The sequence below is a fragment of the Staurois parvus genome, unplaced genomic scaffold (genome assembly GCF_062004578.1).
Source record: "Staurois parvus isolate SC_StPar_1 unplaced genomic scaffold, SC_StPar_1.0 ptg000414l, whole genome shotgun sequence".
Lineage (NCBI taxonomy): Eukaryota > Metazoa > Chordata > Amphibia > Anura > Ranidae > Staurois > Staurois parvus.
The window spans coordinates 8,267,373-8,282,438 of NW_028318210.1; the positions used below are offsets into that span (position 1 = coordinate 8,267,373).

General features: G+C 42.5%; 1 protein-coding gene across 1 annotated transcript in view; it reads right to left on the reverse strand.

The window, feature by feature from the left end:
* The window catches only part of TYRO3 (TYRO3 protein tyrosine kinase), a 273,752-nt gene that overhangs the window by 107,982 nt on the left and 150,704 nt on the right, over nt 1-15,066 (reverse strand). Inside the window, exon 8 of the mRNA XM_089686919.1 lies at nt 2,668-2,810. Within this exon, the coding sequence (XP_089543045.1) occupies nt 2,668-2,810 (143 nt within the window). The remainder of the gene's footprint in view (nt 1-2,667; nt 2,811-15,066) is intronic.

Here is a 15,066-nt window from a genome sequence, read left to right on the forward strand (position 1 = left end):
ACAGTATCCCATGGTTGGTGTCAATGGGAGAAACACCACCCCATGGTTGGTGTCAGTGGGAGGAATAGTGTCCCATGGTTGGTGTCAGTGGGAGGAATAGTGTCCCATGGTTGGTGTCAGTGGGAGGAATAGTGCCCGTTGGTTATGTCAGTAGCAGGAATTATGCCCCATTGCTGGTGTCAGTGGGAGGAAGTGTCTTGTATCAGGGGGAGGAAAAGTGCCCCAAGGGCCAGATAAAGGCAGGCAAGGGGCCACATCTGGCCATCGGGCTGCAGTTTGGAGACCACTGCTCTACTGTATCTACAAAGAAGCAACACTGTCAACAGCAAGTACTACAAAGTACCCCCCTACTCATTTCCTTTCCACAGAGAGAAGTGAGGTGTTCTATAGTTCGCAGAGGTGATCAAGGCAGGGATAACTAGTGCTTGAGATAACACTTTAGAGTGCACAGAAACTTTTGAGTTCAATGGATTTTTGGCAGGATCAGACTCTATATTTTTAGATACTGTATAAGAAAACACTTAGGGCCCATGCACACTAGAAGCAGAAAAAACGCCAGAACCTCTGGCAGAAAAAGTGGCAGAAAAATTGCTCCTAGTAGCTCGTATTGCACAAGAGTTTAGGAAAGTTTAAGAGCATTTGCTTTTATAAGCATTTTTTCAAAAACATTTCCCTCTGCTCATTTATCAACGTGCACTTGAAAATGTAGAACACTCCGCGTGCACTTTTGTTTTTTTTTCTGCCTCTAAATGCCCTAATGTGTATGGACACATTGCATACCACTGAACTGCTTCTAGAGGCCGTAGAAAAATATGCAAAACTCAATGTGTCCCGTGTGCACCGACCCTTAATGGTATATTTAACAGACCAAAGGAAGCAAATTGGAGTTCATTGTCAGGGTTTACATACATATATACATCATTTTATTTGTAGAAATTGGTCCCTGTTAGGGCCTTCTGCTTCTAAAGTTTGGTGAGTAGGGATCACTGTTCAAGTTGCTGCGTGAAGATTTTAGCACTTTCTCTAACCTTTAAAACTGCAGTGGAGTTTCATGGGTATTGGTACCAATTTTTCTTTTAAATAAATGATCTATCTGAAAGACCACTTTAAAGTGATTCTGAAGGTTTTCTTTTAATAAAAAAAAATACAAACATGTTACACTTTTCTGCTCTGTGCAATGGTTTTGCACAGAGTAGACCCGATCGTCTTATTTTTGGGTCCCCCACTGGCGGTCCTGGTTCCTCCCCCCTGCCGAGTGCCCCAATAGGAAGCCTGTTGCTATGAGGGTACTCGAGCAGGCTTGTTCCATTCACACACAGAGAGTGACTTGACCTCGCCCCCGCTCTCTTCTTACTGGCTGTGATTCACAGCACCAGAAGCCAATAGCTCCCACTGCTGTGTGAGCCAATGAAAAGGGAGAGACCCAGGGGAGTTGCTGCTCTTATACACATTGCTAGATCGGGATGGGGTTCAGGCAAGTATAGATATGGAGGAGGGGGTAGCTGCACTCAGGGGTTTTTTTTTTATTACATTAATGCAAAAAAAGCATTTAGGTACAAAACCTTCTGCATTTAGAACCTCTTTAAGGCTAGGTTCACACCTATGCAGTTTGCATTTGATCTGTTTCTCCATTGCATTTTGCACCCGCGTTTTTGATGCGTGTTGCATTTATTTATTTTTTTCTCATTGCTAGCTAGACTTAAAACTCAAAACATGGCAAAAATGCATCAAAAACACACTACATGTTTTACTGCAGAGCTTCCACTGAAGTCTATAGAACTAAAAACGCAACTTTTTGCATTAAAAAAGTCCCTGACCCTTGCCAAAAAAATGCACTAGATGGAAAAGCAGAGATGTGAACGTGTGCCATAGGAAATCATGTTAAATGGACTGTAGTGCGGTTCTGCAAAACGCTGCGAAAAACGCTTAGGTGTGAACCTAGGGTAAGGTAAGAGCTCTCAATCTTCTTAAGTCATCATAAATATTACCAGAAACAAAAACACCACAATTAACAAGCTGGTATCACTAAACAGTTTACTTATATTTATGGGCCAAGCGTTCTTTTTTGCCAGTTTGAAGTCTGTGCATGGTTCCCCCCCGAAGCAAAATATAAAATCTTGCACAAGTTTCTGCATGTGACATTTTCCTGGCTTCGTAATATTACACTTTGTATTGTGTCCATTGATTGGATGAAGTGTACAGTGTACAGATTTCTTACTTGTGTTACATTCTCCTGGCTTTGTAATGATATTACACTTTGTATTGTGTCCATTGATTGGATGAAGTGTACAGTGTACAGATTCTTACTTGTGTTACATTCTCCTGGCTTTGTAATGATATTACACTTTGTATTGTGTCCATTGATTGGATGAAGTGTACAGTGTACAGATTTCTTACTTGTGTTACATTCTCCTGGCTTTGTAATGATATTACACTTTGTATTGTGTCCATTGATTGGATGAAGTGTACAGTGTACAGATTTCTTACTTGTGTTACATTCTCCTGGCTTTGTAATGATATTACACTTTGTATTGTGTCCATTGATTGGATGAAGTGTACAGTGTACAGATTTCTTACTTGTGTTACATTCTCCTGGCTTTGTAATGATATTACACTTTCTATTGTGTCCATTGATTGGATGAAGTGTACAGTGTACAGATTTCTTACTTGTGTTACATTCTCCTGCTCCCACTGTACTTTGTATCCCAGCACTGTGTAGTTTTGCAGACTTGCAGCAATCTCTTCCCATTCTAACATCAGACCGTTTTCAGTTCTGGTGACATGGACATTCTGCGGAGCGAGGGCTGGCACTGAGGACAAAACAAAAAAGTGAACATTTATCTAGCTGCTGATTTACAACAACTGGTACAAAAAAAACTGAAACAAAATGTGGCAGACTTCCTGTAAAGATACAATCTCAATGCAGAAAAAAAGAATCTGAACCACAAGTCTATAAAAACAACATCTACAGGGTGCACAGACATTTAATCCCTTTACTATCGCGATACGAATATGCGGTGTCGGGGCACATGGGTCTTAGGCTGGTCATACATAAATCAGTTTTTCACTCAGCCGCTGGGTGGATTGAATAAGATTTCCCCAGCCACACAAGCAAGGTGGATGGAGGAATCTTCCCCGTTATTGTATTTTGAAAGCTGTGAGAACATACTAATCAGCAAGCACTGTAGACAAATGGGTGCAGCACTAATCGAACAAAAAATTTCCAACCTGAGAAAATTTCCATTCGTGGCCATAGATGGACTCAAATTCAGCTTGTCCCTGCTGAAATGTCCAAATTTCGATTTATCTATGGCCGGCTTTAAAGTGCTACTAAACCTACAACAGTAAAATCAGTCTGTATATGCAGTAAATCATGCTTGTTATACTCACTGTGGAACCTAAGGGGTTAATCCTCTGTAATGTGTAAAAAGGCTGTTTGATCCTGTCTTCTCTGATCCTCCCCTTCTACTGTCCACAATCCATCTGCTGATAGTACAGAGCTTTGGGGGCAAGCTACACATGCTCAGCTTAGTGTGTTTTGCTGAAGAGGTTTTGTTTTTTCTTTGGGAGGGTGCATGTGATCAGCACAGGGCCAATCAGCGCTGTCCAGAGAGGGGGTCAGGGGTTATGCAGCCTCAATGACAATCAGAGGAGAATGAAAGCTCCTCCTCCAAGCTTTAACCAGTGTTCAGCTGGACACTGATAGAAGTCACAAGACTACTATATATTGCTGATGAGAACATTTATATAGCAGTTTACATTTACTAAAATAATTACATTTCCATGTTCTGTGTACTGTGGGAAACCAGATCAGCCTTTCTCAACCAGGGTGCCCTGGCACCCTGGGGTGCCTTGAGGGTTCTTCAGGGGTGCCTTGGCAAGATGTCTAAAAACTGCCCAAAACTTGTATACAAACCAGCGGATGGAACAAGCCACAGGTTTTCATTGTGCAGTATTACGACCTTCTAGCCACCGGCGTCCTGACAACCCATGACATCATCAATTGATAAGGAGGATGTCAGCTGCCTGAACAGCATCCTAGTTTGACCCTCCCCTGCCCTTCTCCATCAGTGCTGGGGTCACATTAGCTCAGTGATGGAGAAAAATTGAGGGAGAAGAGAAACACTGGAATACTAGTCAGTACCAGTGTGCAAAAGTCTATTTGCATTGTAAGAATAAATTACCTCTAATGTTGGGTGTCCTACATGTGTGGATGTTGTGGTGTTATATAAAACCATTAGAATAGTTTTTCACATTTTAGAATGGGGTGCCCTTTTAAAATTATGGACAGTCTTGAGGCACCCCATTTTAGAATAAACTAAAAAAATTTAATTAATCTATTAAATTTCGGTGCAGCGTTGCATGACCGCGCAATTATCAAAGTGCCGTAACGCAGAAAATGGCCTGGTCAGGAAGGGGGGTAATCCTTCTGCAGGGCAAGTGGTTAACATACCAGTGATATTATATTGCAAAATATAACTATGGTGCGCAGCAAAGCCTGAACACAGTAGGAATGCAAATAATAAATGTGACGAACAACCGAGATTTTGACCATAAGCAGTAGACTTCATATACAGACTCACGTCTTGGAAAATAACAGATGACACATTCAAAATATATTCTGCCTCTATTTGAAGTGTCACAATATGTAAGTACAGCTTAACATCTTCTACTAACAATACCCAAATCACGAGGTGATGACACATGGGGAGATGCTGAGATAGTGAAGCCATGATTCAAGCTGACACTAGATAAAAACTGTTCTTGGTACTAGCTGCTCCAGCTCTGCCTTAACAAGTCTCATCATTAGACGGTTCACAGACATTTGTATATAAATGGGAGAATATGCAGAACACATCCGAAAGAATGTTCAGCGAAATGTAGAAAAATGACAGGCGGTGCAAAACAGATTCTAAATGGATCCTGAGTCACCTCTAAAAATGATGGTAATGGAGATGTCTTATGTCATCCAAAGGGAAACCTCCTGGAGACAGCACTACAACAATCATTATTTACAATATAAAAGTTAGTTTTGGGCTTAGATTTAACTTGTACACTCTCTTTTCTGTTAAACCAGAACTATGTTTATTTTTCTTTAGAGAGCAACTTTAATCAGAAAATGAAGTCCTACTCGATCACTTCATGCTGGCCCCTTTTGCAGGTAAAACATTAAAGATAAGTGTCTGTACGATTTAAAATCCAGTAAAATCCAGTAATACATGGTCTTGCCCTGCTCTGCACATGCTCAGTTGCTCTCTATTTTTTGGCACTATGCTGAAAGAGGCCGATCTGCTGACAGCCTAAAGATTTACTGCTGCTCAGGGGCTCTGGCCTTCAACAAAATGGAGGTCCCCAGCAAGAAGAAACAGGAACAAGGCTGGATTATTTACAATTTATAGCACACACTAATCATAAATATGAATGTGGAATGTATGTTCCTTGCTAAAGAACATTATGTTTGTCACGTTATGGGTACAGTTCCACTTTAATTTGGATAGATCAGGGTTAGAACCTCTGACAGGTTTTAACGTGTATCTAAACCCAAAAACAAGAATGGAAAATATTGTAGCTTACCAGTCATTATATGAGGGTGGCGGCATTTGTTTTCTGTTGTTCAGGCTTTTCCCCCTATATTTTGATCTGGTAATTCTGCAAATAATACACTTCCTGTCCCTGGGTGGCTATGCTCACTCCCATTTTTTACCAAACATTTTACAGCTGATAGTAGAACAAGAACAGAGGGGAAATCTTTGAATGAGAACGCTCTTTAAAGTATAACCAAAGGCAAAACTATTTTTTATAGTTTTGGACAGAGTGGAGATGGATTAGAACACCTATTAAGATATTATTGCCTTCTAGATCCCCGTTAGGGAGATTCACCATCTCTATTTGTCCTGTTTCCCATTATCACTGAAAGTGAGGGAAAAGCCCACATTTTAGGTTATTCCCAGAAAAGTAATAGAGGGGAAAAATCTTCTAATGGGAACAGTAGTTCTGGTGACCAGGGGGGCTCCAAGGGATCCCCTTATTTGTAGAGATTGTCTCTCACTTCCAGTTTTGAGTATGGGACAGGAAGCAAATCTCCCTAATGGGACACAGATTGCAAAAAAAAAAAAAAAAAACTGTTAGGGGTTTGAACTCTCTCTTACGCTATACTATACATGTAGATCTACTTTAATATACACAATTTTAAAGCATATCAATATGTGCAAATGTTTCTATTTATATTTACTCACATGGGGAATATTTGCTCACTACATATGAAGACTCTGCTTCGTCTTTAGTAGCAGTGCACAATGAATGAGTCTTTCTGATCCTTTTATTTCACTGCAAATCTAAAGCCAGCCATAGACAGAGATTTTCTGCAGATTGCAGGAAAGAAAATCGCTCGATTCCCCCATTAACACAGTCAATGCTAATGGTGAAATTCCTCCCACGGGGGAGCCGTCCCCGCCAGGAGAACACTATAACAGCCACTAGCAATAATGTAAAATCCGACAGGCTGGTTGCACCCAGGTTGATCAATCAAACTTTGGTACATTCAACCTGCCCATACATGGTTTGAATCTGGGCTGGTTTCTGCTGAACTGGCCGAGATTTGAGCGGTCTATGGCCGGTTTAAAGCACACTAGACCTGTGGTTGCATCCAATAGACTCTCTTCAATCTCCAACACCAATAGCATTCCTGGTAGCTAGAGACGATGAAACTCCATTAATAAATCTTAGACAGAGAAAATTGGATATTTTTCTACAAACTTACCTGTAAAATCCATTTCCTGAAGAACATCACAGGACACAAAGCAGGCTATTTATGACTATGTGGGTTATAGGCCACCTATAGATGAATGGACACTGGCCGACCAATCAGAGAGGAGGTCCTCCCCTATATAACTCCTCCTATATAGGAAGTACCTCAGTTTTTGTAGCAAGCAATAACATTTCAGAAAGAGGGGTGGAACCTCTGTGTCCTGTGATGTACTCCAAGAAATGGATTTTACAGGTACTTTTCATTATCGTACATCACGATACACAGGGCAGGCTATTCATGACTATGTGGGATGTCCCAAAGCAATAAGAAAAATCGAGGGGAGAGTGACACCATGATAGCCACCATCAATAATTCCTCAGAACCTACTCAGCTGTCCATAAAACTCTTGAATGTGTGAACCGAAGGCCAAGTAGTGGCCTTGCAAACCTGAGCCACTGACGTCTGATGGCGGATTGTCCAAGATGCCCCTACACTCCTGGTGGAGTGTGCCTGCATCCGAAAGGGTGGGACTTTACCTTTCAAACCATAGACTTGAATGATCAATTGGCAGATCCATTGATAAATAGTTACCTTGGATGCCGCCTGCTCCTTCCTAGGCCCCTCTGGCAGCACAAATAGAGCATCTTACCTCCTGACCTCTGCCGTCACCTTCAAGAAGATCCGTACAGCAGGAAACACATCTGAGGTATGCAGAGATCTTTCTCTTACTGACTGAGGCCTAGGAAAGAATGAAGGCAGAACTAAGTACTGACTGAGATGAAAGCTAGAAACCACCTTTGATAAAAAGCATGGATGAGGTCGCAGCACCACCTTATCATCATGCAAAACCAGAAATGGTTCTTTGCAAGATAAAGCTGCCAGCTCTGACACCCTTCTCGTATAAGTGATTGCCATTAGAAACAACACCTTACGAGTTAACAGGACCAAAGAAATCTCTCCAATAGGTTCAAATGGTGGCTTTTGCAAAACCTCCAAAACCAAGTTCAGGTCCCAAGGACACAAAGACAACCTGACAGGGGGAGCTATACGCATTACTCCTTGTAAAAAAGTGAGGACCAAAGAGTGAGACACAATAGGCTTCTGGAAAAAAATAGCTAATGCTGAAACCTGGCCCTTAATGGAACCAACAGCCAAATTCTGCTGCAACCCTGTTTGAAGAAACGACAGAATCCTGCCAATCACATACATTCATGGGTGCCATTTGTAAATCTTACGCCAGGCAATGTAAGCCTTCCAGGTTCTGTAATAAATGTTCCGAGAAACTTCCTTTCTAGAACCCAACACGATGAAGATAACAGAATTCAACAGTCCCCTATCCTTCAGGATCTGGGTTTCAATAGCCACACTGTCAAATTTAGCAACCGTAAAGCTGGGTGCAATATAGGACCTTGAGGCAACAGATCTGACTAATACAGCAGGACCCACGGCCATCTACTGTCATCTTCACTATGTCCACGTACCAGGTCCTCCTGGGCCAGGCCAGAGCAATAAGTATCAACAGAATAGACTCCTCCTGAATCCTGCGTAAAAGACGCAGCAACAGCTGAATCGAAGGAAAGGCATAAAATCAGTGAGAACTGGTTCCAAGGAATTACTAAGGTGTCCAACCTTGCCACGCAAGGATCCCTTACCCTGGACACAAAAAAGACTGAAATGGTTGAACCTGGATGCCAATAGATTTACATCCGGGCAACCCCATCGCTGGCAGTCTTCCTTGAAAACATCGGAATGCAAATCCCATTCCCCTGGAAACAACTTCCAGCAACTGAGCTCATCCTCCTGCCAATTTTCCACACCTGGAATGAGCACTGCTGACAGACTTATATCGCTCTACCCAGGACAGAATGCAGTTTACCTCAACTCCTGGCACCTCCCTAGTGATTGATGTATGCCACTGCTGTGGCATTGTCAGACTGAATCCCTACAGGTCAATCCTGAAGGCTGGATGTCCAATACCTTAGAGCCAGCTTCACTGCTCGAAGTTTCAGGACATTGAGAGAAAGAACTCTTTCCCGTGGAAGCCATGTTTCCTGAACTGTGGCCTCCTCCAGAATGGCCGCCCAACCTGAAAGGCTGGCATCGGCACCACTGGCCAAAAGGAACTTCCCTTCTCCAAATTGTGAGTTATCAACCACCAATTCAGGCTCTGCCACACCTCTGGAGACAGAGATATGAAGTAATCCAGGGTTGGAATCATTTTGTTCCAAACAGACAGAATGTACCTTTGCAAAGGTCTGGAGTGGAATTGGGTACAGGAGGCAAGGAGGACACTATCTTCCCCAGCAACCTCATTCAGAGGAGAATCAAAGGATACCTCTTGACCTTCTAACTGCAAACCTTGTTCCTCAGGGCGCAATGTTTTCCTGGAGACAAAAATACCTTTGCCTGAACCGTGTCTAGGACCATCCCCAAATACTCCAGGCTCTGCACTGGTTCCAGGGCCGGCTTCTTGAGGTTGAGCACCCAGACCAGCTGTTCCAGGATCTGGAAATGCTGAGCCCCTACTGTAAACCGCAGAAATCTTTGGTGAGTGAATATTGGTACATGCAGGTATGCGTCCTTGAGGTCTATGGAAGCTAAAAAATCTCCCTCCTGTAGGGAGGCCACTACTGAATTCCATACGAAAGGATCGGACATTTAGGAACTGACTTAGCCCCTTTAGGTCCAAAATGGGCCTTACATCCCCATTTGGTTTTGGGACTGTAGACAGGTTTGAATAAAACCCATGAAACCATTTTGCCAACTGGAACCTCAGTGATTACTCCTTGAGCAAATAGACAATCCAGTGCCTGAAATAAAGCTCTTCTTTTCTCTGGATTTATTGGTACATTTGATCTTAGAAACTGGGGAGAGGGAAATACCCGAAATTCCAGTCTGTACCCCAAAGAAATCGTCGAAATGACCCATTTGTTAGAGCCCTCCATGCAGCAACAAAATTAAAAAAACCTTCTCCCCACCCAAACAAGTAGGGGCACCCCTTCATAAGGAGGCGAACTTTGGATCTCTCTTAGATGACTTTTGCACCCAGGGTCTCCTTGGGTTTTGATTCTGAGATCTACCCCTGGAGGCTGGGACCTGCATGTGGCTAAACAACTGTCTAGTAGATGAGGGCCCAGCAACTGAAGCCCCTGACACCTGAAAAGAGCAGCATTTTGGATTTCCTCTTAGAGGGTAGAAGAGTACTTTTACCCCCTGAAATCTTTTGGATATATTTGTCCAAATTTTCCAGAAACCGCCATTCCCCATGAAAGGGAAAACCAGACAAAAATTTTTTGCATGGCAGTTCTGCTGACCAACTCTTCAGCCACAAAACCCTGCGCATATCAACTGATAAGAGGGCCAAGCGAGAAATTTGCTGAATTGAATCCCTAAGAGCATCAACCAAGAATCACAAAGCGCACGGAACATCCTCCAAATCCCCCTACACTGATGGTCTTCCAATCTGTTGCTTGCCACGGTCAGAAAGACTCTGGCAAGTGCCAATAGCTGCCACAGCTGGCTGTGTAGCAGAACCTGCCAGGGAGAAGGAGGCCTTAAGGAGAGACTCCAGCTTCTTATCCGCTGGGTCATTGAAAACCTGTACATTATCCACAGGACATGTGTATACAAAGGAGCATGGGGGAGCTCTTGTCCACAATGGGAATGGTATTGACACAGCTCCAGATGATCCACATTGGATCACAATTGATATGATCCAGAAATATTTAGACAGAATAAAGGGGAATAAAGCACCTGGACCAGATGGCATACACCCCCGGGTCCTTAAAGAATTGAGCTCTGTCATTTCAAAGCCATTATTTCTAATTTTTAGGGACTCTTTAATGACTGGCATAGTACCACTGGATTGGCGTAAGGCCAATGTGGTGCCAATATTTAAAAAGGGGTCAAAATCCTTACCAAGTAATTACAGACCTGTTAGTTTAACATCTATAGTTGGGAAGATACTGGAGAGTTTAATAAAAGACCCCAATGGATAGAAAACTGGCTAAAAGACCGTATTCAGAGAGTAGTGGTCAATGGCACTTGAGGATTTCTGTTCATTTTTCACTGTAGTGAAGATCACATCAGCACAGATTCACTTGCATGGACTTTATGTTCTCAATTAACACATATATAATTTGATTGGTTTGATGTTTGTATATACACAGTGTGTTTTTAGAGATATTGATAAATAGCACGGGAATTTTTTCTTCTTAAAGAATCACTTCACAATTTTTTGTATTTTGTCACTTATTCAAGGTCATGTTTCACTTATACTTGTGGAATGAGATATTTATTTGTTTGCAATAATCTGTCCCTGAGCACTAATGTGTGTGCACGGCAAGTAATATATAATATTTATTTTTATTTAATAGATAGGATTTGATTTATAGCGCTTCACTATTTACAGTTATTTTGTATCATCACTTATTGGTTTAAGTTAAGTGGCAGCAGCTATAGTTAGGTTTGCGACTTCCGCATTAAGCGCAGGAGGATACTTACTGTCATTGTCATACAGACCTTCAAGGACTCAGTCTCCATTCTGAGGGGCTACTGGCTTGGATCTGTATAGCACCCCGCTGGAAGCGCCTTGGTCAGATTTAAAACGGCACAGGGCTCCATCTGCGTGGGTTCCAGCGCCATAAGGCTGCATTACAGGCAAAGCCTCGAGTATTCTTCTCCTTATCCAGCGAGGCTCAGGTACCATCCATTTTAGCTCATAGCCTTCTGAATGGATCTGATTAAACTTCCTGATTCTCTAATGGAACCGTTCTAGACTTTCAGGTATGTTCCAAAAACACATCCACCTTACAGACACTGGCAAAAAAACTGAGGTACTTTCTGTATAGGAGGGGTTATATAAGGAAGGACCTCCTCTCGGATTGGTCGGTCAGTTTCCATTCACCTATAGGTGGCCTATAACCCACATAGTCATGAATAGCCTGCTTTGTGTCCCATGATGTACGATAAAGATAAGGATCTTTATTTTAGCCATATGACTAGAATTTTCAAATCTCATTGGACTCAACTGAAAATACCTTGACTTTTATTGAAATTCAGTATATTTATCCAAGTGTTAGATAAGAGAATGGAGCCTGATGTCATATTTAACCTAATGAACAATGTCATATTCATAGACTCCATACTTAGAGCCTGACAGAGGAAATAAAAGATGCCAAACTGTTTGTGCTACAATGACAAGAAACATAGCAGCTGGGGAAATGAACCACAGTGCCGGTGTCCTATACCAGCTGTGCTTGTAGCGCTTCAAGAAAGGTAAGTATTGAATATCTCCTTTGACAGGCTGCTCATTTTTACAGGTCTCTTTAACCCATTCAAGGGTAAAACAAATCTTAAAGCCTAAGTACAATTTTACAACTTTGACATGTGTTAGTAAAACCGTAGATATCATCACAACTACTTTGTACATCCAGGTGAATTATACCTTGTTATTTTTCAGGACAAATTGGGCCTTCATTTGGTGGTAAATGGTAATGGATATCTCCTGATTTTTTTATAAAAAAAAAAGTGATCTAAAATAGTAAAAAAAAAATCAATTCTTTTTAAATTTAGCTGTGTGTTTCTTGTTGTTACCATAATCTACCACCAAAGAACAACGCAAAATACATTTTGACAATCGCAGCGATACCATATATATGTATGTTGTTTGTACCTGTACTACAGCCCAAAAACAATAGTGTGCATTTTGTTTTGTTTTTACCTAAAACACACTGACACTATGGGGTTTATTTACTAAACCTGGTTGACTCAGAATCTTGTCCACTTCTGCATAAAAACCAATCAGCTTCCAGGTTTTATTGCTGAAGCTTAACTGAACATGCTAAGGTTAGAAGCTGATTGACTAGCATGCACAGGTGCCCAAGATTCTGAGTCAACCAGTTTTAGTAAATCTCCTATTATCTGACACTGATACCAATAAAAAAAAAAATCCTGACCTTTGACCCTGACCCAAACACTAATCCTGGCACTGAACTAGATCAAACCTTGATCTGGGGATTTTTTCTTTATTTTGTACTATTTATTTATGGGGTCTTTTTTTTACAAACAGTTTTTTTTTCTCTCTGCAAGGAGAGAGATACACATACAATCTCTTTCCTCCATTCAGAGAGAAAAAAAAACAAAGGGGGCGGGCTTCACAGTGATCACTGTGATAGCAAATCAGAGGTTATCACAGCGATCATGTAACCCAGAATCAGGAGTCCCGGGTCCCAATCATTAGAACGGGACCCAGGGCTCTCAGTGACACCCCGGCTTTTGTGCTGGGAGTGCGCTGTGTGGTGCGTTCCCAGCACAAAGACAGGTATGCAAATATGCGTACCCCACGGAAAAAAGCCCAGTTTTGTGAGGCTGCAGATTTGTGTGACGTTGGTGTCAAGAGGTTAAGGTAGGAGAAATGTAAAAGTTAAAAGCATCATTCATTTCTACAAAAACACTGCCTATGCAGGTGGGTGTCTGTAGATAAAAACAAACTGTGCATCTTTGACCAAAGATAAAGAATGCTTTTGCTATAGGTGTAGGCCATTTACATACTTTACAAAGCCTGGCTAAAAAAACTCCCAGAGATCCCATCATCCTGTCCTGCCTTGTTGCTAGGTCGTTGCTAAGACACTCCCAGCTGTTAATGTTCACCCCCACCATCACAGGAACAACCTCTCTTTCTCTGATTCAAACCCCCTCACATGTGCTTTCTCTTCCCCGACACAGTAGCTCTGAGCTCAGTGTTTGAGAGCGCTTTGTGATGGTGGGGGTGAACAGTAAGAGCTAGGAGTCTCTTAGCAATGTCCTAGCAACAAGGCAGGGTGGGGTAATGAAATCTTTAGGAGTTTTTCAGTTAGGCTTCAGGTGGTACATAAATGGCCTGCACCTACAGCAAGGGCATTATTAAACTTTGGTCAAAGCTCCACAGTTTGTTTTTATCTATAGGACATCTCTTATCTGCATAGGCAGATTTTGGTAAAGGTGAACTACCGTATTTTTCGCTCCATAAGATGCACTTTTTCCCCCACAAAAAAGGGGGGAAAATGTCAGTGCATCTTATGGAACGAATATGGAGCGGCCGGTCCGGTATTTCCACCGCCGCGTCAGAATATCGGGCCGGCCGCTCAGCTCTTCTGTGCAGCAGGACCTTAACTGTTCCTCGGTCCAGCGCTGCACAGTCTTCCCGCGCCAGCTTCGTTAGTGTGGGCTCTCAGCTGTGACAGAAGAGAAGCGCTGCGCTTTGTGAATGGTACGTCATCTTCTGGGACACATGACAGGTCCCAGAAGACGCCGGACCAATCACAAAGCGCAGCGCTTCTTGTGCATGCGCACTGGGCATCCAGCTGTCAGCCGGATGCCCACACTATAGGGAGGACAACGCCGCGGAAGTGGGAGCGGGTACCTGTCAAATTCAGGTAGCTGCTCCCCCTCCCTCCCCAAAGGTCCACAGTCTCTGGTCATCCCCTGTACTGTCTGCAGTTTCTGGTCATCCCCTGTACTGTCTGCAGTCTCTGGTCATCCCCTGTACTGTCTGCAGTCTCTGGTCATCTCCTGTACTGTCTGCAGTCTCTGGTCATCTCCTGTACTGTCTGCAGTCTCTGGTCATCTCCTGTACTATGTCCGCAGTCTCTGGTCATCTCCTGTACTGTGTCCGCAGTCTCTGGTAATCTCCTGTACTGTGTCGCAGTCTCTGGTCATCTCCTGTACTGTGTACGCAGTCTCTGGTCAACTCCTGTACTATGTCTGCAGTCTCTGGTCATCTCCTGTACTATGTCTGCAGTCTCTGGTCATCTCCTGTACTGTGTCTGCAGTCCACTGGTTCAGAATATTTTTTTCTTGTTTTTCTCCTCTAAAACTTAGGTGCGTCTTATGGAGCGAAAAATATGGTATGTCTTTAATGAAACTTGAAGGCCAATTTCAAGGCTAATATTCCCCTTGGATTAATGTAAGGATGGTGAATATTACATACTGTGGCAGGTCTGCTGAAAACTCATAATTTTGTTTAAACTGTATAATTGCAAATTTCAAACTAATTGAACACATCAGCCGTTAAACTTGATTAAACTGGATTACATGTACTTTTCCTCGTTCTTTCTCATTTTTTGGCAAATTCTTCTAATGTTGAAATTCTAACAAGCTTAATAAGGCCTTGCCCAGCCAGCTAGTCTTGGGAGGACTGTAACAATGAGTGTTTTGTGACCTAAACCAAGCTGTGACAGTGGATAATTGTGCTGGATGCCGGCAGTAATATTAGCATGAATTGAGTTATTGAACTGCAAGCGCCCGGCACTAGAATGTCCTGTCCAAGTAGCACAGAT